At 46.9% G+C, this 25,586-nt stretch overlaps 1 protein-coding gene across 1 annotated transcript in view; it reads left to right on the top strand.

Annotated features, from left to right (window-relative positions):
- Positions 1 to 25,586, top strand: part of adgrl3.1 (adhesion G protein-coupled receptor L3.1) — a gene marked incomplete at its 3' end in the record, with an annotated part of 77,636 nt that overhangs the window by 24,123 nt on the left and 27,927 nt on the right. The window contains exons 5-9 of the mRNA XM_079219251.1: positions 11,887 to 12,327; positions 13,184 to 13,287; positions 14,179 to 14,364; positions 15,625 to 15,663; positions 23,026 to 23,209. Coding sequence (XP_079075377.1) covers positions 11,887 to 12,327; positions 13,184 to 13,287; positions 14,179 to 14,364; positions 15,625 to 15,663; positions 23,026 to 23,209 — 954 coding nt within the window. The remainder of the gene's footprint in view (positions 1 to 11,886; positions 12,328 to 13,183; positions 13,288 to 14,178; positions 14,365 to 15,624; positions 15,664 to 23,025; positions 23,210 to 25,586) is intronic.

Below are 25,586 nucleotides of genomic sequence, written 5' to 3'. Positions count from 1 at the left end.
GATGCACACATACGCAGCCGCTTGCTAACGCGCTTGCAACGATAGTTTTACGAGGTGATAATGTGCCATTGTTGTGTTGACGGCTAGTTCTGAACCATTTCCCGCCCGGGTCGGAGGAGGTCGCGACTACAGTTTGCAGGTCGAATCATTTAGATGCACCGCCACTGCGTGCGACTGAAAGGGCGAGGAACACTGTGTAACCCAGGGTGACTCCTTCAACTCTGCTGTTTAGAGTCCACCTCCCCTCCCCTCCCTCCTTCTCCTCATCCTCCCTTCCTCTGGATGGAACGGCTTAGGCCCCTGGAGCCTGAAGGGCTATTTGCCCGGCGTAATTGCCTTTCAGCACCTTTCTATGGAGTGGTCAAGGCAGTCTGGCTGCGTGTCTTATTAAATGATGTCTGAATTAATGCATGCTCTTACACGCAGTTAGGAGGCGCAGTACAAGGAATTATGGAGAGAGCCAGCGCTAAACTTGGTTTCTACCGATCAGTGTTCAGAGTGTGAAGACGGGGGCCCTCGCTGGGAAAAAGTGTGAGCGCGTGAGGTTGTTTATGCATTCATAATGACGTGCATGCCCCAGTGCAAAAACGTGCTAATGTACTCGCGCCGCGGGGTTTCGCGCCGCTCTATTCACAAGCGTGCATGCGTGTTTATTGGTGCACGCTTTGAGTGTGTGTGATCGCTCTCATAATGGAGGGCTGGGGGTGTCTCAGGAGGCTGTAAAGAGGAGATCAATGGGGATTCAATGTTGAGAATGACCTTCCAGTGCACAGCAACAAGGCAGACTGCTGACCAGCGGGAGATAAATACATACAATCAATGCCGCCCTGCTCCTTTACTCCCCTCCCTCGCCCAGCTCCCTCACTCGATGAAGACAAGGAATAAATTAACCGCCGTAACTGCATGATTTTCCCATTCTTCAGAAATCGCGGCAACAAGTCGATTCATTCAAGTCTGATTTTGTTGTTGAATGCAGACCCCATATGCTGCTCTATTGAGTCCATGCTTTTCTCCTTAGGATCAGTTTGAATATGCTACGCATATACTGCAAAGGTAAATGTTCCGTGTTCCAGCCTTGCTGGTTTTTTTTTGTTGTTGTTGTTGTTTTTGTTCTTTTCCATACTCAGTTCAGGAAACAGGCCAAGGAAAGGGGCCATTTGGAGGGTTTCCACTTATTACTGATGTAGCATAATGCTCACCTTGTTTTTTGTTTCGGCTCATATGGACTCCTTAAAAGATAGAAAATGAGACAGGAAATGGGCCGTGGCGGAAGAGTGGGCCACTCAGGACTGAGTGCAACTGCCGTGCAACACAGAGAGCACCAATTACCGGGTTTTGTCCGTCCAACTGGCGAACAATGGCGGCTCACTGGACACTTAAAAGAAACCATTCGGATACATTTACACTGTTTGGACTCTGCAGTTTGCATCATGATTAGATACACCTTCAGTTAAGTCCTAACTTTGCAAATGATGTACTGCTACATTTTAGCCGTTCTAGTGTTGGTGCTTGTAATAGAACAACATCAAATTACCTATTTCTTCAAATAAGCAAAAATAAGTCTTTAGAAAAAGTGTTTAACGGAGCAATTTACATGATTTGGAGCATTTGGATTGCCTCTATATAGCTCTCGACATGGCGGCAACTGAGTCGGTGGCCGGCAGCTACAAACTAAGTGTTATCAGTGTTTACCTGAGGGGGAAGTGGGGGTGGAGCTATGCTTTTTCACCACGATTTCTCGCACTAAAATGCACTAAATGTACATGCATGCGGACGGTCTGGCTCTGTAAATTAATTCTCCGCAAAGAAAGACAGTACTCCACTATATCTTTACAAAGCACGTAGTTGTTTGCTGCTCCATCAATGCTCTGAATCCCGTGAATTCGAATGAACCCTCGTCTATTGAAAATAAACGTCACATGAGGTTTGCTTTGAGCATCAGAATTTAAACATCACAGGGTAGAAATGAAGAAGAAAAAAGCTGAGTTCCGTTCACCTTAGGACAACAGACAATCTAGAGGTTTACTCCAATGCATTCCCTCACATCACATTTTCTTTTTGAAATGCATATTTCTCCTTCCTCTTTGCTTAAGAACAGTGTTTCTTCTTTGCCTGTTGAATACCCTTCTGTCCTCGTCCCTCACACAAACACAAGCGCGCTCACCATGGCAGGACATCTTTCTTTAACACCTCGTTTCCCGCTTTTTTCTTCCCTCTCTCCGGCGTCCTCATCTCTGGCTTAATCTGCCCAACCCCTCTCCCACATCACACGAACCCTTTTCATTGAGTGTCCTCAGATGTATATATTATGGAGGCCTCGTGCGCGAGGGCCTACACAGAGTCAGAGTCAAAGTTACTTGTCTCTGTATCGCCCCCCCATCCTCCCGCCCTGCGCTCCCCAAACACTCTCTCGCTCTCTACTGTTTATGGAGTTGTTTCATCATGTCTTCTTACATGCATATTATAGAGGCCTGCCCTACGCAAGCGGCATGGCTCCGATGAAACGTTTGAATAATTTATCATCTCCAGTCTGCCTTGCCACACTTTAGAAAGTTTTTCCCAACAAAGTCGCAAAATTATTCATGTTATCTGCATCCTTGGGAAGGGAGGGGCAAACAGGGAGGAAGCTAAATAGATTTCTACTCATGCACGCTGCCTCTTTTTTTTTTTTGGGCCTCACACTTATTTTCTCCTCGTTTCGGCCTCATTTTCTCCCGCTGCCCTTCTCCTTATGAACCTCAAGGTTGACGATCTACTTAAGTTCAGGTGAGACAAGCTGATTGCATATTCTACGAGGATTCGAGAGGAAAGCAGCGTAATTGTGAAGGTTTCCTGAGCAACCCTGGAGGTATTTCTGTCCCGTCACATAGAGACACTGTTTGAAGAAGTTAATCAGAACAGAATCACACGGCTTTACAAGGTGTTACAAGCATTTTATAATAATGACTACGACTTTGTCTAATAACTTACATCACATTTGTTCTTTGCACGATTATTTCAATTATTTTGCAAACATAAAAAAAAAACTGTTGCTGCAGATATAAACACTGCAGGGATGAAAGATACATACAATAATAATACTAATTCACCGAAACTTTGCACACCGATGTGTTATTTCATCCAACCTCAAAATTATGCTGTGAAAAATAACTCAAACTTCCCAGTTTGCTTCCTAACATTACCCAAGTACAAGAAAATTAAGGCAAAAAAAAGATCTTCAGAGGCCCAATAGCGCTGGCTTTTCTTTTCTTTATGCATTTGTCTACAATGATTTGAGAGCTTGACCGCAATTTGTTCAATAATTATTTTAGTAATGAGATTTAGTGTGACATCCACGTAACCACAAATAAAAATGCAATGTCACAGCCCTTTTATTACTTGAGTGAAAGATTGAAAGTGTTTAAATGGATGTCCTCAATCCACCCTCGGCTAAGCCCCGCCCCCAGACGCTACTCAGTCAAGCTGTCAGAGCGACGTTACCGTGGAGCCCACACTGAATTAATATTATGCCATTTGTAGAAGAGGCAAACGTCACTGACCGATGCTACGCTATGATTGGCCAGCCTACCCTCGAGGGGCGGGACTTTACTAAGTCCTCAAACTCAAACTTTCTGTTCTGGGGACCCACTTTTTTAAATAAGGACGAAGTATAGCGCCCAAACTCCCAATAGGCCTTATATAAATCGTGAGAAGAGACCAGCCACGTCGATGAGAAACACGTTTGATGAATCCCAACATTGTTCGGTGAACTGCAAATTATAAGTAAAAGACAATTGAAGAAATTCTGTTTATTCATTTGGCGACCCAAATAAAATCTCCTGTCTTTGGGAATGACTGAAGTAGGAGAGTAATCACAGGCTGGCATTCTGTTGTAATCTTTTAAATACACCGTTATATCAAGATAACCTCCATTTGCCACTCTCCCCACTCCGTCAGGTTACGAAAATGTAGAGGTTCACCTTCGAACTCTTAATGGCCCGAATCACAGAGTTCCATTTCCTCAGGAAGTCAAGCGTGGCATTCCTATTGTCTTTCGCCCCTCTCCACTCATCTGCACCACCTCCCTCCTCCCTTTTTTTTTGCCTTCCTCGGCACCAGATTGCAATCAAGTGACAAGGCTAAGCAGTGCAGGAAGTGTTGGAAGCAGGCTAAAGTGGGGGGAATAACAGGACTTAATGGTCGAAGTGGAGACCCTCTCTCAACAGATCCCTGATTAGGACAAAACCCTCGGCACATTCCTCTGACACCACTTGATTCAGCTCAAATGAAGGCCGGCTCCCATGTGTTGTTTGTAAAAGTATAATAAACCCTTGAATTCAAAACGTTAAAAAACAAACAAAATACATAAAAAGCAACTGTGTGGTTGCTAACCCTGGAATGAGAACTTGATCATATGATTTCCAAAATGAAACGCTTCAATTCATATCGCTACATGAAGGGAGCCCACACTCCGGTCCACCAGCAGACTGCTGACCCGACTGCATGGCGTCTTACGCACTTTCGTCTCCACTCCCGCCGTCTCACCCCTCTCCCTCCCGCCGTCTCACCCCTCTCCCTCCTGACATCTCACCCCTCTCCCTCCTGACATCTCACCCCTTTCCCTCCTCTCGTCTCACTCCTCTCCCTCCTGTCGTCTCACCCCTCTCCCTCCTCACCCCTCTCCCTCCTGACATCTCACCCCTCTCCCTCCTCTCGTCTCACTCCTCTCCCTCCTGACATCTCACCCCTCTCCCTCCTGACATCTCACCCCTCTCCCTCCTGTCGTCTCACCCCTCTCCCTCCTCACCCCTCTCCCTCCTGACATCTCACCCCTCTCCCTCCTCTCGTCTCACCCCTCTCGCTCCTGTCGTCTCACCCCTCTCCCTCCTGACGTCTCACCTGACATCTCACCCCTCTCGCTCCTGTCGTCTCACCCCTTTCCCTCCTCTCGTCTCACCCCTCTCCCTCCTGACATCTCACCCCTCTCCCTCCTGACATCTCACCCCTCTCGCTCCTCTCGTCTCACTCCTTTCCCTCTTCTCGTCTCACCCCTCTCCCTCCTGTCGTCTCACCCCTCTCCCTCCTGTCGTCTCACCCCTTTCCCTCCTGTCGTCTCACCCCTCTGCCCGTCTCCCTCAATCCCAAAATGGCGTACGACCCGCGGGGAGACTGAACTCGGTGCACCCGGCGCCCCTGTCCCCTGCCTGCAGTGGAGTTCTTATCGATTGGATCGCCCCAGCCGGGCCCTTCGTGCTTATTTGGCCTCGGCGGCATGTTTTCCCTTCTGCCAGAAAATAAGTTAATAAATCAAGTGCCAAAATTGAGCAGGGCCTTGCCAGGACAACCGGGGTGGAAGGGGAAAACCCAGAGCCTCGGGGAACTCAACACAGAAGAGAGCAGCCGTGGTTGTGAAGAGGGAGGCGTAGCAAAATGGATCCAATTGTAATTTTCACATGATGGGCCGTGGTGATGACTTATGACGAGCGAAATATGAAAAAGCCACAGGGTCACGACAGCTCTCCCTCTAACACAGAAATAGGATTCAGCTCAATGCCCGCTGTGTATTCATGCCCGTCGTCCTCATAGAATGGACATGAATCAACTGAATATGCCGATTGTTCCCTCCATCATTAAGTAGGAAAGCAAACAAACAATAAAACTAAATGATATAATTGAGAGAGAACTTCCCGCTATTAAGAAAGCGCGTAATCGGCAAACTTGCCCCAGGTATCTCTGACCTCAGCAAGGGGTTGGAGCGTGGAAGACGTTAGCCGGTGGGACGCGGTGACGGCGGCCCGGCAGCCATTTTGGAGCGGGGCTCCGCGTAGCCGAGGACGTCCTCTATCTCCCAAGTATCGGCGCTTTGAAGTGCTCCGCTCGGCCTTATCAGCGAGCTCGAGCCGCACGCCGCGAGCTCTGAGCGCCAGTTAGAGAAAAGTGCGTCTGTTACAAATGTGTGTGTGTGTGTGTGTGTGTGTGTGTGCATTCCAGCCATAGGGGCCGTGTGTTATCGCAGTATGCAGCCCTATTCAATGTCTGCGCTACCATCCAACCTAGAAAGCTTTGGGCCCTCCAGTCAGATTATCGTTTTGCTGTTACCCTTCTGGATCCAGGATGTGTGTGTGTGTGTGTGTGTGTGTGTGTGTGTGTGTGTGTGTGTGTGTGTGTGTGTGTGTGTGTGTGTGTGTGGGGAGGCAAGGAGGCAGTAACTTTTTAAAGGAAAACTGAAAGAAAGTAATGATCTTAGAATATTAGGAAGCAGACCGCAGCAGGATAATAGACACTTCTGTCTTGATTCAAATCCCTCTTCTCTTTTGCGCCCCCAACCATCTCTCTCACTCGCCGTCTGCCAATGTGGGAAACTTGCCAGGCGGGAAGTTCATTCTCCTCCTCCTCATCCTCCCTGTCTTCTACCTTTTTTTGGCGCTTGTGGATTTACGATCCGCTCTTGTTTACAGAGCGAGAAGTCAACAAGGGCATTCTCGGCAAGCGGAGCAGAGGCGGAGACAGGCAGTCGTACCCACACAGAAAAAACACTGCCACACACACACACACACACACACACACACACTCGTCTGTCTGCAAGTCAGATGATCATGCGCCAGCGTCCCCAGGCTGACTGACAGCTTCTCCGCGGCCCCCGCCGGTGGGGTGACAGACAGAGAACAACTCCGGGAACAAGTTTACTGCCAGCGCCGCCATTGTCTCACCTTCCCCTGGGCTCGCTACAGGTCGGGAAAACAAACCGGATAGAGGGGAGAACACTCTGAACATTCCAGCTGTTCCGGAGCTTCTCAATCATTCCAAACAGAACAGAAGAAGAGTTGTTTTTTAAAGGACCGCTCGTATATTTCAACGAGGAAGTTGAAAGTTTATTCTTGACCTCGTAAACAGCAGAGGACAAAACAATCGCACCGCCGGGTCCATTATAGTTCCGGGGCTTTTTTTTTTCTCTCCTTTGAATTGAATTTGAGCAGGAGAATAGAATAGACGTTCAGCTCAACAGCTGTTAGAGGTATTGCATCGTTTTGATATGCTCACAATGCGGTATTGTTTGACAAAAAAAGTTAACGATTCCAATGCAAATTGTAATTTAAAAATGTATTTTTTGAGGGTTTATATTTGAGTCGTGCCGGCTGCAACAGTGGACCACAGCGATAATATATTATTCCTTTAAAATAATTATTTTACATACAGGGTCTTTATTATTTCACATAGAAGAGAATCTTCACTGGCCTCACGATTCCATTCTCACGTCCTCGACATTCCAAGAATCGTTCCATTGATTCTACTGTCAGCATCACGTCACCTACACATGATTTGCATATTATCATCTATCATCTATTCTTGCATACCTGGGCCATATTGTGACACATTGACTTACGAGTATCATTTCATCGATTTTAAAGCACATTGCCCAGCGTTTCATACCTGACAAATACAAACTACGGAGCATTTTCTCAATTCATTTCGAACTTTAGCGCAACATTATTAGAATTTCAGAGAAATCTGAGCTAGTATGTGCTTGTTAATAACTTAGGCAGGGTCATAATTTATATCACGGTATCTGTATTCCATGGAAAGACAACACGTTGTATTGAATAATCACCCCGGCCCTGCAAAGAATATCAAGATGTATCTCACGGCTCTGCGGTAGAACGGGGTCATTCAAGAGACACGTTTTGAATCACGCGACTGCCGGTACGACGCGATATGACGACACATCTGTCAAAATGTGTCATCCACACACACACACACACATGTGCACGTCACACACACAGAGCAAAAAATCTGACCCGAATGTGTAGCTGTCTTTTTCCCCCTTTTGTGTGTGTGTGTGTGTGTGTGTGTGTGTGTGTGTGTCGCACGCATCAGTCCCGAGCGAGAGAGCACAGCACAGCCGACATGGCGGAGTTGTCGTGGCGCATTTACTCAAGGCTTCTTGAGTTTCAGTCCCCGCGAGTACACACACACACACACACACACACACACACACACACACACACACACACACACACACACCCTTCTATAAATGTTTCATGAAGCCGTTATGTCATGTTCCTGTAGTTCCCTGCAGCGGCTTTCGCAGGTGTCCTGAGTGATGCCGGTGATGAATTCGTCACAACATTCATTATAAGACCTTTTTTTATTTTTTCTATTTTTTTCTCCCCAAATCAAAATGCTGCAAATCCGAGCACGCAAAAAGGAGGACGGGATGAAGAGGAGGGGGTGAGCGTGCTTTGAAAAGACAGTGCTGGGAAATATATAGACTAGATTAAAAAAAAGGTAAATGTGGAAACACGAGAAAGCTGCCTGTTTTTTTTCTTTTCTCAAATGACAGCAACCTCACACACACACACACACACACACACACACAAACACACACACACACACACACACACACACACACACACACACTATTGTTACACACTTCTATTGTTGTGGCAGAGCCCTTTAATGGAGCATCCAGTTTGGGTACAGATAGACACACTCGCTCGCCGTTCCATAAGCACACACACACACACACACACACACACACACACACACACACACACACACACACAGATTGACAGCGAGTCCCTAGGCCACTGCCGCTACGCATGATTGATGGCAGCGTTCCGTGGAGAACGCACAAGACAGAGGGGGTGGGGGGCGCCGTTTAGGTACGGAAACACTCTATTGGGTTGTGGAGGGAGAGAACAAGAGCGTACGCAGCGTTTCATGGCTGTCAGTCAAGCCGACAGACAGACAGACAGAGAGACAGACAGAGGGAGGGAGAGAGAGAGTGAGTCTTTGATTAAACTTAAAATCCACAGCGAGGGACGACTTCAGTTCACAGTAAACAATATAAAACACCCACTCGCTCCGAAAACTCCCACACGTCCGCACAGCTCCCTTCACCTCCAAAGCAAGAAACACAAATAAAGCATCAAAAGCAACTCGATGGCATCGTAGCAAAAGAAGAAAAAAAAACACTGCGGGAAAATCATTTCATCAAACCCCAAATTAAGCAACATACAGTACACCAAAAAAATAAAAAAAACACTGCAAGTTACAAACTGTACAAGCACGACCCTCATTGAGAGAGAAGACACATTCTACAACCATTCAACGTGATTTTGATCGGCACAGGACATTTCTACATCGTAGGTGTGTGTGTGTGTGTGTGTGTGTGTGTGTGTGTGTGTGTGTGTGTGTGTGTGTGTGTGTGTGGGAGGGGGTTCATACTTTTGCCGCCACAACTGGCAGCGAGGCGGTAGCTGTAATGCATGAGAGCCCGAAGGACTCCATCTCCCAGGAATCCTGCGGCGCGCTGTGCCCACGCTGCACGCTCTGCAGAGATGGAAGGAAAGCCGTACTCACAGTCGGCGGTCGGCCGCCGAGATAGCGGGAAAAAAGCTTTTAGGGGGAGTTCAGCCGGGGTTCAGCCGTCCCTGGACGGAGCGCCGCGCTGCTGGGTTCTACTTTGTATTTTTAGCCGAGAACTAAACACACCGATTATGAAATCTATATCGCTCCCGTTAAAGTGCGCGTGATCGTTGCCTCTGTGTACTCATGCGTACTCATACGTATTATGGATATTTAATAGGGAGACGAAGTCAAAACAATGTTGTCATCAGCTGTGTAGGCCCACGGGCAGAGTATACAGTATTTAGTGCGCTGTGTTGATTTGGCATAATCACCTAGTAGTGTTTGTGTGAAACGGATCAAATTAAGGTTTGTATAATAATAATCATAATACGGAGCCTCTGCAGGTTCCAACGCAACTTTTGTTTCCGGTAATTAAAAAAATTCCTAAAGATATTCATACTCATTTCGAGTATAATTGACACGTCAATTCAAAAAATACTTTTCGGCATACTCGGGCGTATAATGAAAGTGTTTGTCAGTGAGAGATAGAGCTGTTCCTGCTTTGTTAAAGGGGAAACGTGGTCCCACCTATTTTCATTATTACACATAATGACTTTCCGAATGATTTGAAGACCGATACCATAACTGACAGAGAAAGTGAGGGATTGCTGGAAATGATCATTTCCCTCTGTTCAGCGTTCGATCCCGCGGTATTGATTGTGCCGCGCCGCCGTAGCATGTTCACGAGAGGACACCAACACCACCGCTGCTCGCTGTCTCCCCTCACCCGCTCTTTATCTCTGCCCTCCCCCTTGAACGGGGTCAATGTGAATAATTGAGCCTTTTTACAATGAAATATTGACAATAATAGAGTGTGTCATATGCATTTAAGTGACCTCCCTGCCTCGCGTGATGTCAAAGCGTTATGAATCATGCACGACACTGAGAGAATGTTTTTTCTGCCGGGTTAAACAGCCAGAGCCGCTGCTGTGTCCCGGTCCCATAGGAGAGGCCTGCACCGTGCACCTGTGCACGATTGCAGGACCAATTGTTGGTTGGTTGTTGATTTTGGTTTAAGAAAAACGACAATACACGGATTTATCGTCTGGAAGGAGAGAGAAAAGCTGACGATGGAGCTACAGCACGTATAGCTATAAATATCTTTGGACTGGAGACATGTTGCAAAACACAATGGGTCCCAATGTCAAGGCAGTAAGCACTATTTAACACAGGGGCATGCTGCATTCAATAGACCAAACAAAGATCAATACACTGGTAGTAATTGCCCTGGTGCAGTCCGGCCAATGTTGACTGTCATGTGGATATCTGGGTGCCTTCGCAAAAGCCCCGATGATGAGGGGTTGATGGGAGTTTTGGTTCGGCAGCTCTTTGATGGCGTCTTGAGCACCGCGTGGGGCGTTTCTCTCTCTCACATTGTTGTTTCAAACCAAAGAAATCGCCAAACGATTCGCCTGTGTGTTCAACAGACATCGTCCCTGCTGGAGTTACGTGTCTACATGAGTAATCATTAGGGCCGTACCAAATCATTAGAAGCTTCACAACATTGACAATCTAATTATTATTATTATCCGTAACTTGCAGAAACATTGCTTGCGACAGTCCATTGGCATCCACCTTCCCTCCCCCGCTACCTCTCTCTCTCCCTCTCCCTCTCTCTCTCTCTCTCTCTCTCTCTCTCTCTCTCAGTGCTTTGTCCTCGTCACTATAAGTACTACAGTCCTCAGTCCAAAAGTCAAAATGCAATGAATCATTTCCAAAATTTACCACGTTTTGAATTTTTTAAATATTTGTGTAAATTCACATTTGTTGGCGCATTTTCACCACGGTCAAAAACTAACTGTGTCATTTATCAGCAATCTAACATGACCATAAATTACATTTATATAAACACAAAATCTGACGCTTGTTGTTACTTTATTTTTATTTGTATGTGTGATACGCTGCGAAGCAAAAACAAAAGCGAGAGTAAAAGAGAAGGTGCGACTGAAAAAAGCTCAAAAATCAGCCGTTGCATGATTGAATATGGTTCTGTAATCGTGAACACATGAGGACCCTTATCGTGGCCAACGGATACAGATTGAGCGATAATCTCATCCTTTCGCCCGAGCCTAATTCATCCACTATATTGTACCACCTCAGCCCACACATTGTTGTTTGGAAGAATTCCAAACGGGATCTGGCTCAGGTCTCCATTGACGTGTGATGAAACGGTAACATTGGGAAGTCATCAGAAACACGAGCTACTCCCTGTCACGGCTATTCAGCGCCGTGTAAATGAGTGTGTGTGTCCTTGGCTGTAATGTCGTTGGCGCTGAAGGCCGTTGCTCACATCACTCGGTGCTGACACAGATGGTTTGCTTGATCGCGGCTCTTTTGACACTGTTGTTCTTACTTTTTGCATCCTGGGAATACATGTTGACCTCCCGCTCTGGGCATGTGGAGCTCACGCGAGCATCCGGACTCCAGTCGTGTTGGGACCCATAAATCTGTGCAACACCATGTTGAAGCGCTAAGGCTCTGTGTTTTTCTCTTCAGACTATCGCCCACCTCCCATGATGCCTCCTAGCCGAGGAGGAGGAGGAGGAGGAGGAGGAGGAGGAGGAGGTCCAGTTGGCGGTGGAGGTTCCTCCTCCTCATCCACCGGCCGCACCACCACCACCCGTTCCCCTCCCTACTACACCACCCCCCGGCCTGTCCTCACCACCTCCCCCGGCCAGCGCTTCCGCACCACCACCACGGTCCGCCGGCCCGTCGTGGCTCCGGCCGGCGGCTCGTCGTCGGACACCAACCAGATTCCCGACACCAACCAGAAGGCCGGGGGCCGCTCCCCTCCGGCGCAGCACCCACCGGCGGCCCCGCAGCCCCCGGTCCTGCCGCCCCAGGACTTCTGCAATCCGAGGCTGACGGCCGACATCTCGTGGCCCCGGACGCAGCAGGGCCAGATGGCCAAGCAGCCCTGCCCTGTCGGGACGCTGGGTAAGGACACGTGTGAGAAGATCGCCACGCAGGACCAGGGAACGGTTGGTTAGAGCGAGCGAGAAAGCTTTACCCCGTGAAATAGTCTACCTGTTCTTATTTGCTAAAACACCCTTGGCACAGTGTTGTAGAAATACAACTGTAACCAACCATGTTAGAGGTGTTTCATTTGGAAATTTGGAAAAAGTGAAACTGCCATCAAATACAAAGGCAGAGGCAAAACAAAACTGCATCCATTATGATCTCAGTCTCAAAGAGTAAAGTACATTGAAGATGATGATCTGCACTCCCCGTGCTGCTTGTATGTAAATTCACCGAGCTACTATCTCCAATGAATCACTGTAGGCAGATCAATGTATTTATTGTACACATTAAAACAGAACGGAGCGCATTACATATCGCGTGAGTGTTTTCAACTCATCTTAATGGCTGTTGTTTAATTTCAAACGCCTCTGTCAGGCACTGTGTGCTATGAATTAATTGACTAATGTAATTGATTGAAATACACACACACACGCTCACACACAGGGTTGGAAAGGTCTCTTTAAAAATGAAATCCGATACGATTAACAAGTTAACTGTAGCTAAATGTAACCACTAACCTATTCAGAGTAACGCAATCTGATTACCAAAAAAAAAAAACAGCATGCTGGAATTTTGCCATTAGCTTGAATGTAAAGCAGAACAGGGGAACAAATTAATCAGTAATCTGATTGTAAATTCTCCTACTTTATTCAACTAGCTCACACACACACACACACACACACACACACACACACACACTGCTGAGTGGAGTCCTGGTGTCTCTGGTGAATGTCAGCGCTGTCTCACCCTGTTTGTTTTGCTTGTCTTGAAGGCGTGGCCACGTACGTGTGCGTGGCCCATTTGGGCTACTGGGATCCCCAAGGCCCCGACCTCAGCAACTGCACGTCGCCATGGGTCAACCACATCATGCAGAAAGTAAGTCTGAATGCCGCCGCCGGCCCTCGCAGCTTCCGCGCCGAGGCCCTGGTTTCGGGGCACGAGGGTGTTACGGATATATCCCCCCCGGCCCCCCGGGGCCAGTTCTCACGCATGGAGACGCTCCGGCTGCGGGGGAGGATCGCGGCCGCGTATCCATCTTCATTTGTTAACCCTGACCCTCGTTCCGAGATCCGGAGCTTTACATCGCCGCCGGGGAGCGGAAACGTCCAATAAGGTCATTCGCTCGCGCCCGTGCTGCCGCTAAACACGCCAACACGCATCAAGAGAATTGCATTGCATTTTGCAAGGGTAAACATTACTGTGTTTGCTTTCTTCCAGATACTTTTATTCTGGAGAAAAAAAGAAAAATAAAGACGTGCTGCCCAAGTTATAACTCCCTCACAGTTTTTCAATTTACGGCGTTGTGTCTGTTTTCACATGAGCCGCAAGGCTTTGAGGGTTTTGCTTTACAAGACAGAACAAGAAAATATAGTCCCTGTGAAATCGGCATTGCAGCAGAGGTGCTAAAGCGGGAGTCGTCTCCGTAAAGTATCCTTAAATGTTTTTATGATAAAGGTTATAAAAACACAACATTGACTTCTGCTCCGCCCCCACAAATAACCCAATCACTCTCCTCCTCCTCCTTGTTCTCATCTTGCCCGGTACTTCTCTCACTCCGTCTGTCCTCTGCCTCTCTGTCGTTTGCTGTACTCTTTCTTCCCCCTCGCTGTCCTCCTTTTCACTTTCCCCTTCACTTCTCACCCCGTCTGACTTTCTCGCTCTGTTTTTTTTTTTGTCTTTTAAACTTCCATCCCTCATTCTCTGACTTTATTCGTCCTCCACCTCCCCTCTCCCCCCCCCCCATCATCGTCCCCGTTTGGCTCCCAGCTCCGCTCGGGCGAGACGGCGGCAATCGTGGCCAGGGAGCTGGCGGAGCAGACCAAAGGGCTCCTGCGCCCCGGCGACGTGCCGTCCACGGTGCGGGCCATGGCCCAGCTGGTGGAGCTGCTGGACGTCCAGCTCAGAAACCTCACCCCCGGGGGCAAGGACAGCGCCGCCCGCAGCCTCACCAAGGTACGCACCTCGAGGACATGATGAAAAGTCGATGAGCTGTGAGTGATTGAGTGAGGGGGAGGGGTTTTATCTATCTGCTGCGCGAGGAAGGATGCGAGAATGAGAGGATATCAGCGAGAAGGGGACGGATGGAGGAAGTCAACGGCGAGACGAATTCAGGCTGTAGTCAGAAAAAATAAACGTTGATGGACTATTTCCTCCTCTTCTGGTGGACTTCTTCCTAACAAGTTGCGAGTGATAGATAACCGCTCTCAGTGTTTGGTATCTCCGTTCAGATCAGGACCCGGAATTTAATGAAACAACTCGGACTTGACGTGGGAGGTGCTCTCGTTACAACATACGGCGCCCGAGATGAAAACAGGCTTGGGGGCAGTCCGTCAGGCCTTTCGAGGCCCCGGCTGTGGAGATGCCGTGGCCCGAGCGGGCTCCAGTGCTCACTTTGGGATCACAGAAATGGAAACTGGATCCGAAGCCAGGCGAAGATCTGCTTTACTTACACCGGCAGACGAGGCAGGAATTTAGCTCTGGGCGAGTTAAATCAATGAGGGCGGCTGACTGGATGGGCGGACTGCTTCTCGATCTCCTGTGCCGAGGTCAGCGGTGATGGGCGGGCTCTAGCAGCCAGATTGACAGCTGCTGCCACCTCTAATACGGCTACACTGGCTTTTTTTTTCTTCTTTTTTTTCCTTTTTCAGCTTCAGCGTCTCGAGTCTCTCTGTCACACATTTCTCCCTTCCCCCACAAGTAAATCGGCAACATGTGTGACGCGTGTACATGTGTAAGTGGAATGAATTAATCTGCAGTTGGCTGTTGACCAAATGGCCTGTAAAAAAAAAAGGGGGTTGAATACATTAGAAAAAGTCCTCCATAGAAGAGGAAAAGCGTTCTTCTTGTTTTTAATAATGGCCCAATTATATGTACCTAATTGAGTAATTTGCCCGCTTATTATGCAAATTTTTGCAAAGGAAGTTGCATGCGACCAATCACGCACGAGTGCCCTGGTAATTATTGCCATCTATGGAGGAAACGGAGGAAAAATGCTGAAAAACGATCTGGAGGAAGACGGTTTCGGGATGATGAATGAAACGGGGGGGGGGACAATATGTACAAGTGTTTTTTTGTTATCTAAATGAATGGTTGTGCACTGGAGTTTGTATACTGTGTGTGTGTGTGTGTGTGTGTGTGTGTGTGTGTGTGTGTGTGTGTGTGTGTGTGACTGAGGTGTTAAATCACTAACAGCTGAACTGTTTGAATTTGCAGCTTCAGAAGAGAGAAAGGTCCTGCAGGTTTTTCACACAGGTATTTCCACTTCCTGGTACCGTTGATTACTTTGCCACACCATCTCTCCCTCTCCCTCCCCCCCCACCCCCCTTCTCGCTCAGCATGTGCTTCCGCAAAGCAAGCTTGTGTTGGTGGTGCGTGTGATCTCTCGTTACGACGCTGTCCGTAGACGTTGTCTCGCGGTGTGCAAACCCCCCGACCCTTTGAGGAGGGCGTTCATTCGCCGGCTGTGCATTGAGCCGCAAGCGTTGCATCAGAATCACTGGTGCCACACACAAAAACTAAACAAAAAGAAAGTTTGAGTCTCCTCAAAGGGTTTCGCATTCTTTTGTTTTTAATATCACTCCCCACCCTCCCCTCTCACAGAATCAATGGCACTGATATGAGGCCATGATCGATATCAATAATGGCTCATCTATTTTTGCAGTTCTGTCCGCGGAATTGTAAAACAGGCCCGCCTATCCATCTCCATTCAATGGAGCGGGAAACAAGCGAGCGTGATGGATACTGCTGTTACATATTGCTTGGTCACGGTGCCTTCATCATCATCAACAACAACAACAACAAAAAAGAATAATACTAGCTTGTGTTTTGAGGCTCACAGGGTTGATTTATGATTTATTTTCCTCCCCGTTGGTCTGCTGGTATTGATGTGTGTCCGTGTCGACGCCACAGGCTCACACCTTGAACAGAAACATCACATGGGCATGTTTCTGGTCAGCTAAAAAAAAAAGAAGAGAAGAATCACTATTCAGAACATCAAGGGGTAACCGCCCCCCTCATCCGTGTGCTGTCGACGGACTGCAGAGTCTCCCTGCATCCTCCCAACACACACACACACACACACCCTTGATGGGCTAGCTCTTTTTCTCCTGATGCAGGCCTTTTTTTCCCTCCCCGCTCTTCCCCCCCTGAAAAGTCTTAACGTCAGCACCAGTCAGCAATGTCACATCACAGAACATGGGCTTAGGAGTATATGCGAGCTGACGCGCGCTCAAGCACGCGCGGCACGAACATATCATCGGCAATGATCTCGTCCCGCCGCGACCACATCTTGCTTTTTTCTTTTTCTTTTTTTTTTGGGGGGGGGGTGGGATGCACCTCCTCGATCCGATACTGTGCTGCATTTCAAGCAGTGGCGACAGGTTCAAAATGGGGAGAAAAAAAACCTCTGTGCAACACACATTGTGGTTCTTCTGCAGAGGGGGAGTGGGGAGAGACCTCGGGAGTGATCGATTCTATAATTAGCCTCAGTAATGTGAAACAAAATTATACCAACAGTCTCTTACTCTTGCCCAGATAGAAATGTGGCGTGATTAGAGATGTGGCGTGGTGCTGCCCTCTCCTCGTTAATTATCTACTGCACTAATTGCCAAGTGAGGAAGAGTGGGCAGGAGGTTTGGGTTCTTAATAGAGACAAAAAAATAATTGAATCCTCTCTTTCCTTCTCTCTCTCTCTCTCTTTCTCTCCCTCCCTCTCCTTCTCCCTCACACTTCATCTCTCCTCCTCTCTCGCTTCGTTTGGGGAGCTGGGGACTCGTTTCATGTATACCAAATTGGCAATTTATTCATGATGAAGTTGGTGGTGTGGAGAGGCTTTCACGCTGTAGGGTGGAATTGATGGAGGGAGGTGGAGTCTGCAAGGTAGACTGAGCGAGAGAGAGAAAAAAAAACAGAGATGGCGAAGGGGAGGAGGTGAGGGTACAAATTAAACAGAGAACGAGAGCAGATTCACAGCAAGAGAAATGGAATGTGAGAGAGAGAGAAAACAATAAGGGAGACAGTGATGCTCAATGACAATGTCTAATTTGCCCTCTATTTATGGACGGCGGGTCAGAACGTGGCGCGCTGTGAATTTAAAGCCTGATTTAGCTGCGAACTGATCCTGTCAGAAAGAGACAAACTCCCAACAACAACTGACAGATAAGCCCCGCTCCCTCTGATGAAAAACATTTTCAAAACATGCACTTTTCTCAGAGCTCTGTCAGGCGGATAGAAAGAGAAAGAAAGAGAGAAAGAAAGAAAGAAGAAGAAGAAAAACACACAGGAATCTATTATTTTGCCCGCCCCACCACACACACTTTTTCTCGTACTACTAAACACCCCTGCTTCTATAAAAGAAACGGTGTAATTTTACCAAGTGTGTATGTGCACATACATGTGCGTGTGCACGTACTGTATGTCTGTGTGCCAGTGTGTGGTTGGGAGTAGTAGAACGGCCCAGCTCGAGTGTGTCTTGCCACTGCTGTTTACGCTGGATTACCCCAACGCTTCAAAGCATTTCACTTCTGCCCCATTTACTGGCGCTCGTGTGTGTCTGTTGTGTGTGTGTGTGTGTGTGTGTGTGTGTGTGTGTGTGTGTGTGTGGGCAAGTGCACATGCCTACCCTGTAATACGTAGGCACACACACACATACACACACATATGCACATACACACACACACACACACACACACACACACACACACACACAAACGACACCCTTATCTGTCTCTGCAGAGTCTCTCCCCTCTTTGAAGACCTCTTAAAAAAAAAAACCTGTCTCCATTTTAGCCCTCAAGTCCTCATACTTGATAGAAATGTCACCAACAGGCAACAGAGCTTAAACACACACACACACACACACACACACACACTCGCGCACACACACGCACACAAACACGTATACTCCGTCTTTGAGTTTCTGATGTGGAGATGTCTGGACCTCAAGGAAATCACACCCCTTCTTCTCCCTTACCTATCTCTCTCCCTCTTCCTCTCCAGATCCCAATCTCCGCCCCAGCGAATTAAATTTCAATGAAAAAAAATAATACGAAATTGAAAATGTGAGATAATCAAAAGTTCAATAAAAAGCAATGAAAAAAAGTTTAATGAGAGTCGAGAAGTGGGGGTTTGGGTTATCTAAAACACATCAAAGTGAACGTAGGCGAGTAGAAAGCAGAGGCACCGTATCAGCCGAGCCACACAGAGCATCCCTCTCCTCCCTCTCCTCCCTCTCTCCCCCTCCTCCATCTCTCCCCCTCTCCCTCTCCTCCCTCTCCTCCCTCTCTCCCCCTCTCCTTCTCCTCCTTCTCCTCCCTCTCCTCCCTCTCCTCCCTCTCTCCCTCTCTCCCTGCCCTGCTACTGTACAGCAAGTGGAGCAGAATGATGCGCTGCAAGCCTTCTCCCGGCCCCCCTTGTGCACACCCTCACACACACACACACACACACACACACACATTGTAATGCCAACACACATACCAGCACACATGCTCCCCATGCACATACGCAAACACTTGATGTATGGAATTTATATGTCACTGCATATGGGCTCCTCCATGCACACACACACACACACACACACACACACACACACACACACACACACACACACACACACACACACACACACACACACACACACACAAACTCATACCATTCCCCACAATAGAAGCAGCAGGAAGTTCTAGTTTCATACATCTTGGGAGTTTTAGCCATCATTTCTATCAGTAATGCATTGTGGGATTGTTGCTGGGGCAGGGATGGAAAATGTACAATATGTCACTGGTGTAAAAAGTATTGTCACAGTACAAGTGACATTATTTGTGTAAAAACGTACTGGTAGTGACAATGTCCTCTGGGTAAAGTATATACATCACTGTCCAAACCAACAAAACAATGTTGTTGTTTTTGTATTGAGGACACTGCAGCCTGTACTACATATGTTTTACACAACCAGATTTTTTTTTAAATAAGACTCAATATAAATGTAATTAAATCAATATATAAAAAGTATATTGGCAGGTTAAATTATAACATTAAGCTATTGAAATAAATTAAGCCGACACTTCAACAGCAGAATGTGTACAAACAGCCATAGATTTTGCACACGGCGTAGCACACACAACCAGAACCGGCCGGCTGTGTCACGCCCACCGGGAATTATAACAACCTTGCGTCACACAATGCAACCAATCTACCGGGCCGTGCAATTGATAACTGAAATGATGATGGGACAAGCTAGCTAGCTTCTGTTAGCTTCTGTTAGCAAGCGGCTGCAGTTGAGGCACTTGCAAACTTATTACTGCACAGCTTTCTTATTTATCCACATTATTCCATAATGTAAGTTGCATGCTGTCTCAATACTTCAGGTTAATTTAATAAAATATAGTGGACTAAATGTTTATTGCACATTTAATGTGCATCCTGAGTGTCTTTTTAAGGCTGTTTTTCGGCTCGGCAGCTTATTAAAACTGCACACTGCAGCTTTGAGGCATGGGTCTGTTGTTTGCTATGAGATGAAAGTGACAAAGGTGCACCTTCACGACATGGGGTGCTGCAGTAATTCGTCCTAAAACATAATGTGTTTTGCACTTTTAAATGTCATAAAAAAGGGGTGGTTGCGGTTGAAGTAACTAAATGAGACTACAAAAACGTCCTCCTCCACGGCCTCCTCATGGATACTGATCCCATTGTTTTCTTGTTGAGGGGAACCAGTACGATGCTAACGTCCGAGGGTTGGCATACACAAAATAGGTCATCCCTGCAGCTCTCAATACAAAGTCAATGGAGAGAGATGAATTGTTTCCCCTTCTGGTGTGGGCGGGACTTAAAGGCGCTATGTCTCAATGATAAGTTACGGTAATACTGACCTTAACCCACAGCGGTGTCACTCTTTATTACATTGCATGGCTGTACTGCTCTCCAAAGTGCTAGGCCCAGCCCTAAAGTTCAGCTAATCTGAATAAAATATTGGTTTATTTCAGGGCTTCAACTAAAGATAATCTTTTTATTCATGCCATTTGCATGTTAAATGGCAAAAGAAAGTATAAAAAAAAGGCTATCATTGGAATTGTCCAGTGATACATAAAGTATTAATCATCATAATGCTGTTGACAGGGTTCTATCCAGTGTCGGGCTACAAATAATGATTATTCTCATTGGTAAATATAATAACTTCTTTTTCCAGATGAATCGATAACTCATTTTGGAAGTAAAATGTCATAGAATATTGCAAAATGCTGTAAGAAGAGCATCAAATCTGGACCCAAAGAATGTTTGGTGAATCGCTCAAACAAAAAACAATAAGTCACATGGCTCAAATGATTAATTGATTAGCAGTGATTAGCAAAACTGCAACATAAAAAAAAAGGATTTTCCTTTAAAGGCGTTTGTCGTCATTTGTCCCATCCAGTGAAAACGACGGAGACAGAAACCGAGTTGCTGGGCGTATATATATATGCACGCGTGCGATCGTGTGTGTGTGTGTGTGTGCTTTATATCCACTCCTGCTTATTCCAGTTGTTTGCTGAAGCAGTTGATTAATTAGTTTTTGTTTACACGCAGCCCTCCCAAACTCATCCGATATGCATCCCAGCTAATTAGCTGCGAGCGCTAAAAGAGGACATGACATTATCATATTAGCTCGTTGGCTGAGCAACCATTGCATGTGTGTGATATTTACTGTAACTACACGTGGGTGTCACACGCCCCCAAAACACACAGGTGGGATTAGCTCTGATTCCAGAGGACAGCCGCGCGTTTTGTAGCATACGCCATTAACACTCATGAGTCACCGTCGACAGTGATTCCTATCTGGGATGCTGTTTCTCTACCTGCTGCACACACACACACACACACACACACACACAACAACAAACACACTCTTTACATCCCGACGATCCCTGTTGCATCAATTCTCCCCTCCTCCCTCCCGCTTCTCCATGACCCCTGGTTGGTTTAAACCGATGTCTCTCCCCACTGGACGACCCCTGGCTTCGCTTGTATAATGGCACCTGCGTGTCTTTCTTTCCCACCTACCCATCCCGTCCACCATCCTCCTCGAGGGGGAGAAGAGCGGAAAGAGCGAGGCATCAGTGAGGGATGGAAATGTGTTCACGGGGGACAGTGGTTTAAGGTTGTAGAAAGAGAAAATAAAGAGACAGCCAGGCAGTGTGAGATGTGTGCGTTTGATAGCACCTGTATTCGCCCCCCCCCCCCTCCCCCCTCTCTCTTGTTCCCAACGGACGCCTGTCACCATGGACTCACTGGACTGTTTTATCGCTCTCCCAAGGCTCTCCCCTCTTTCTTATTCTTCTCCCCCTTTCTCCACCGGCTCTCTCAGTTTCTTTATCTCTCCCAGGGTTCTTTTAAGACGTGTGTGTGTCTCAGCGTGTGTGTGTGTGTGTGTGTGTGTGTGTGTGTGTGGTGTTCATGTCTGAAAATGAGGAGGTGAATTCTTAAGAGCATAAAGGAATGTGAGCTGGAGACAAAATAAGTATTGTTACACGGGGAGCGATTCATCTACGCCAGCCAAATCTTCCCGTTTGGTAATATTTTTGGATTCAAGACCGCTGTGCGCGGCTGGATACGACCCAGCAGACATTATCTGATAAAACACTAATTTCTTCTCAGGCCCTCAAGCACAACTTTTTCCAACTCAAAGATAAGACCGTTTGCTTAAGAAAAAAAAGAGACAGAAATGAACCAGGTTTGGAGGGGTGTAGACACATAGTGATTGCAATCAGCTAATTAGCTTAGCTTGATTTTTCGAGACCGGTCTGATTGCAGCTGCGGCGAGGCGTTCCAAGTAGATCGTTGGTTCACGTAGAACGAAAAGTTTTTTTCCTTCCGGTAACTTTATTGTCCTGTTTGTAAGAAAAGTGACGTACATTCTGCTCTAAGTGGAATTTAACTCACAATTTGTCAAATTCTTAATTCATCTAACTAATTAACTAATTGCTGTGTGTTACATCAACGTAATTAATGTATATTGCCTAACTTAATCTTAACAAAACAAGCTAGCTTCTAGCATGCAATTCAACTTCCATTCAAAAACGTCCTCACCTAGCCAACGATTGACCGGTGTCATAACATCTGAATGAAGCCCATCTTGGTTTGTTGTCTTATCAATTGCTGTGTGTCTTTACAAGTACGTACGGTACGTTAATGATCAAAACCACAAATGATGACACAAGATTTAGCGTTAGCTTGCTAGCGCAGCCTCCGCGCCTCACTGGCAGGCTTCTCCTCCGGAGCTCCCGTTTGGGCACTGGGCGTTCCTGCAATGCTCTACAAGAATGCTGTGACTTTTCAAAACTGTACTTTTTATTTCACAGCTTCTGTTGTTGTTTTTTTTGCCTTTGTCATGTCTGCATGGGAATGCCACATTTCGCATCGCTGACATTTTTTTTGTGGTCGTCATGATTTATCAGCGTGATAAATGAAAAGCCACCGCATTGTCACTGTCCCACTGTCTGCGGCCTTCAGTCGTTGTGGTGTAACAATGTTGTTTGTACTGTGAATGTGTTTGCATTCATTTCTGCATTTGCATCATTTTCCGAAAGCGATAAAAGTGGCTTCCTTCGTGTGACCGCCTGGTTTTTTCTGCTGTTGCCCCAGGCTATGGTGGAGACGGTGAATAATTTGCTGCAGCCCAGAGCCCAGGCGGCGTGGAGGGAACTGCCCATCAGCGGGCAGCTGCACTCGGCCACTCTTCTCCTCGACACGGTGGAGACTGGGGCTTTTATGTTAGCTGACAACCTCCTCAAGACTGACACTGTGCAGGAGACCACTGACAACATCCGTAAGTACAATTTCCCTTCTTTTTGTGTGGTTCCTCCCATCCTCCAAACTCAGTTGGACCTTGGAACTGTCAGGAAGCCCGTTGAGTTGCCCTCAAGCAGGACACTTAAACCTCCATTTGCTCCGTTGACGCTACAGTGGCCGAGTGTTGAAAGGCTTTGGCTGGACACGCCTCAGGTGTGGAATTATAGGAGCGCAAAGTGTGGCTCTGCTGAAACAAAAGCATTTTTTATTAATGTTTTGTTGACTTTACCCGAATACATTGAAATAGAAGAAAGCGGTTTATTTTACGTGTTCTCATTTCGGCAGTATTTCCTTTCTTTTTCTCTTTTTTTCCCCTCTTTTAGTGATCCTATAATAACGTAAACCAGACCAAGCTGGTAAAGATCTAAGAATATGATGTAATATCAAAGTAAGAGGCAACGCTGACAGCAGACATTACTGAGCCCGCCGCCTCAGATCTATGTCTTACATTATAATACAAACCAGAGACAAAGTACACTGTGAAACTTCACAGTGCCTCGAACAGTAAGGCCATTCCTCATGTGTGCAATTCCACACGGGCGTTCTGTACATGTGAATGGACACGCGTGGTCATGAATGGAAGTGAGGCAAAATAATCCTATTGTTTTACAGCTTAGGTGGTTAAGAGAGCAACATGTGCAAGATTAGCTTCTAGTGTGACCGCAGGAATCCGAGCTAAACACAGAAGGATTGTATAAACATATCAACATGTTCACGGCATTAAGTGTTTGGATGTTCATCCTATTGTGTAGATTTTGGGTCAGATATACTGACTCACAAGTGGAAAAAAAATTTTGCACAAAGAGAAATAAGGCTTCCAAAAGAGTTCTTCTTGAAGAGCTGAGGTTCTTCCCATGAACCATTTGCTTCTGAAGAACCCTTTTTTTAAGAAATTGTTTACTAAGGGTTCCATTCAAGAACCCATTTCATCCAAAGAGCCCTTTATGGAAGGAAGAGTTCTTCAAGGATTGTTAAAAGGTAATGCCCACAATCCGGCACACATAGAACCCCGTGTGGGTTCTAAATGAAACCCTTGGAATATAAAATGGTGGAACCCTCTCGATGAGTTCTTGTTAGCACCCTTAGAAGGTGAACCGCCGGTCATATACATAACCATCAGAATTTTGGGGAAAGGTGGTTAATCAATGTCACAACTCTTTTATTAAAACACAGGCTCTAACCTGCTGCTATTGATTGGATGTCTATCCCCGCCTGAGCAAAATTACAAATTTGTGCTAAAATATTATTGAAATTTTAAAATGTGAAACCGCTCAGAAAATTAAGAAAAAAGAATACTAAAAAAGAGTATATATTGCATTCTAAAATTCTTGAAAAAACCTCTGATGGGAGGCGTCCAGGAGGCATCCGAATTAGATGCTCGAACCACCTCAGCTGACTCCTTCCGACCCGAAGGAGTAGCGACTCAACTCCAAGCTGCCTCCTGGTGTCAGAGATCCTCACCCTCTCTCTAAAGCTGCGTTCACACCAAACGCAGCGCGAAAATTGGTGTGAACGCAGCACAAGGCTGAGCCCGGCCACCCTGCGCCTGTCTCACTGCTGCAGCCGCACCGATCGGCCTGTCGATCTCCCGCTCGGGAACAAGACCCCGAGATACTTGAACTCCTTCGCCAACTGGCAGGAGGCCCCGGGGAAGACCCAGGACACGCTGGAGGGATTATATCTCCCGGGTGGCCTTGGAACGCCTCGGGGTCCCCCAGAATGAGCTGGAAAGTGTTGCGGGTGAGAGGGAAGCCTGGGTCGGCCTGCTGGGCCGGCTGCCACCGCGACGGATAAGCGGCTGAAAATGGATGGATGGATTCTAAAATTCATTTTGGTATCATTACCAAGACAACAGGTTCAATGAACTAAATGTATTTCCAGCTCTATGGGACTGCTTGATTACGGCGAGCTTGTAAAGCTGTCAAAGAGAGGTCATAATGAAGAGGTCCACGTTGCTGTGTGAGAGGGTTTGAAGGGTCAAATCCACATGGACCCATCCTCATCTGATACAAAATTTGGCCTGAGGCAGGGATGAGTTGTTTGCCAGGGACAGTCATTATTATTTATTTATTTGTTTCCCATACTTGCCTCCCTCAGCTTGTAGGCGGAATTGACAAAGCAGAACAAAGCTAGTTATTATGGCGTTGTGCACATCTCTTTCCCCCGTCCTCTCTTTCTCCTCCCTCCATCCCTCCTCACTGATCCTCCCATCATCGTTTTGAGGCAGAAATGCCGGAAAACAAAAGCCCCCCTTTGCTTTTCGTGCTTCTTAGTTGAGGGTCTATATATATATAACTGCGAGCCATCTTTTTTCATCCGCACCCATGACCAGTGGAGTTGCACTCACTCGCGTT

The sequence above is a fragment of the Taurulus bubalis genome, assembly GCF_910589615.1.
Source record: "Taurulus bubalis genome assembly, chromosome: 6".
Taxonomy (NCBI): Eukaryota; Metazoa; Chordata; class Actinopteri; order Perciformes; family Cottidae; genus Taurulus; species Taurulus bubalis.
The sequence above is the reverse complement of the archived record's forward strand: the minus strand, read 5'-3'. Positions and strand labels throughout refer to the sequence as shown.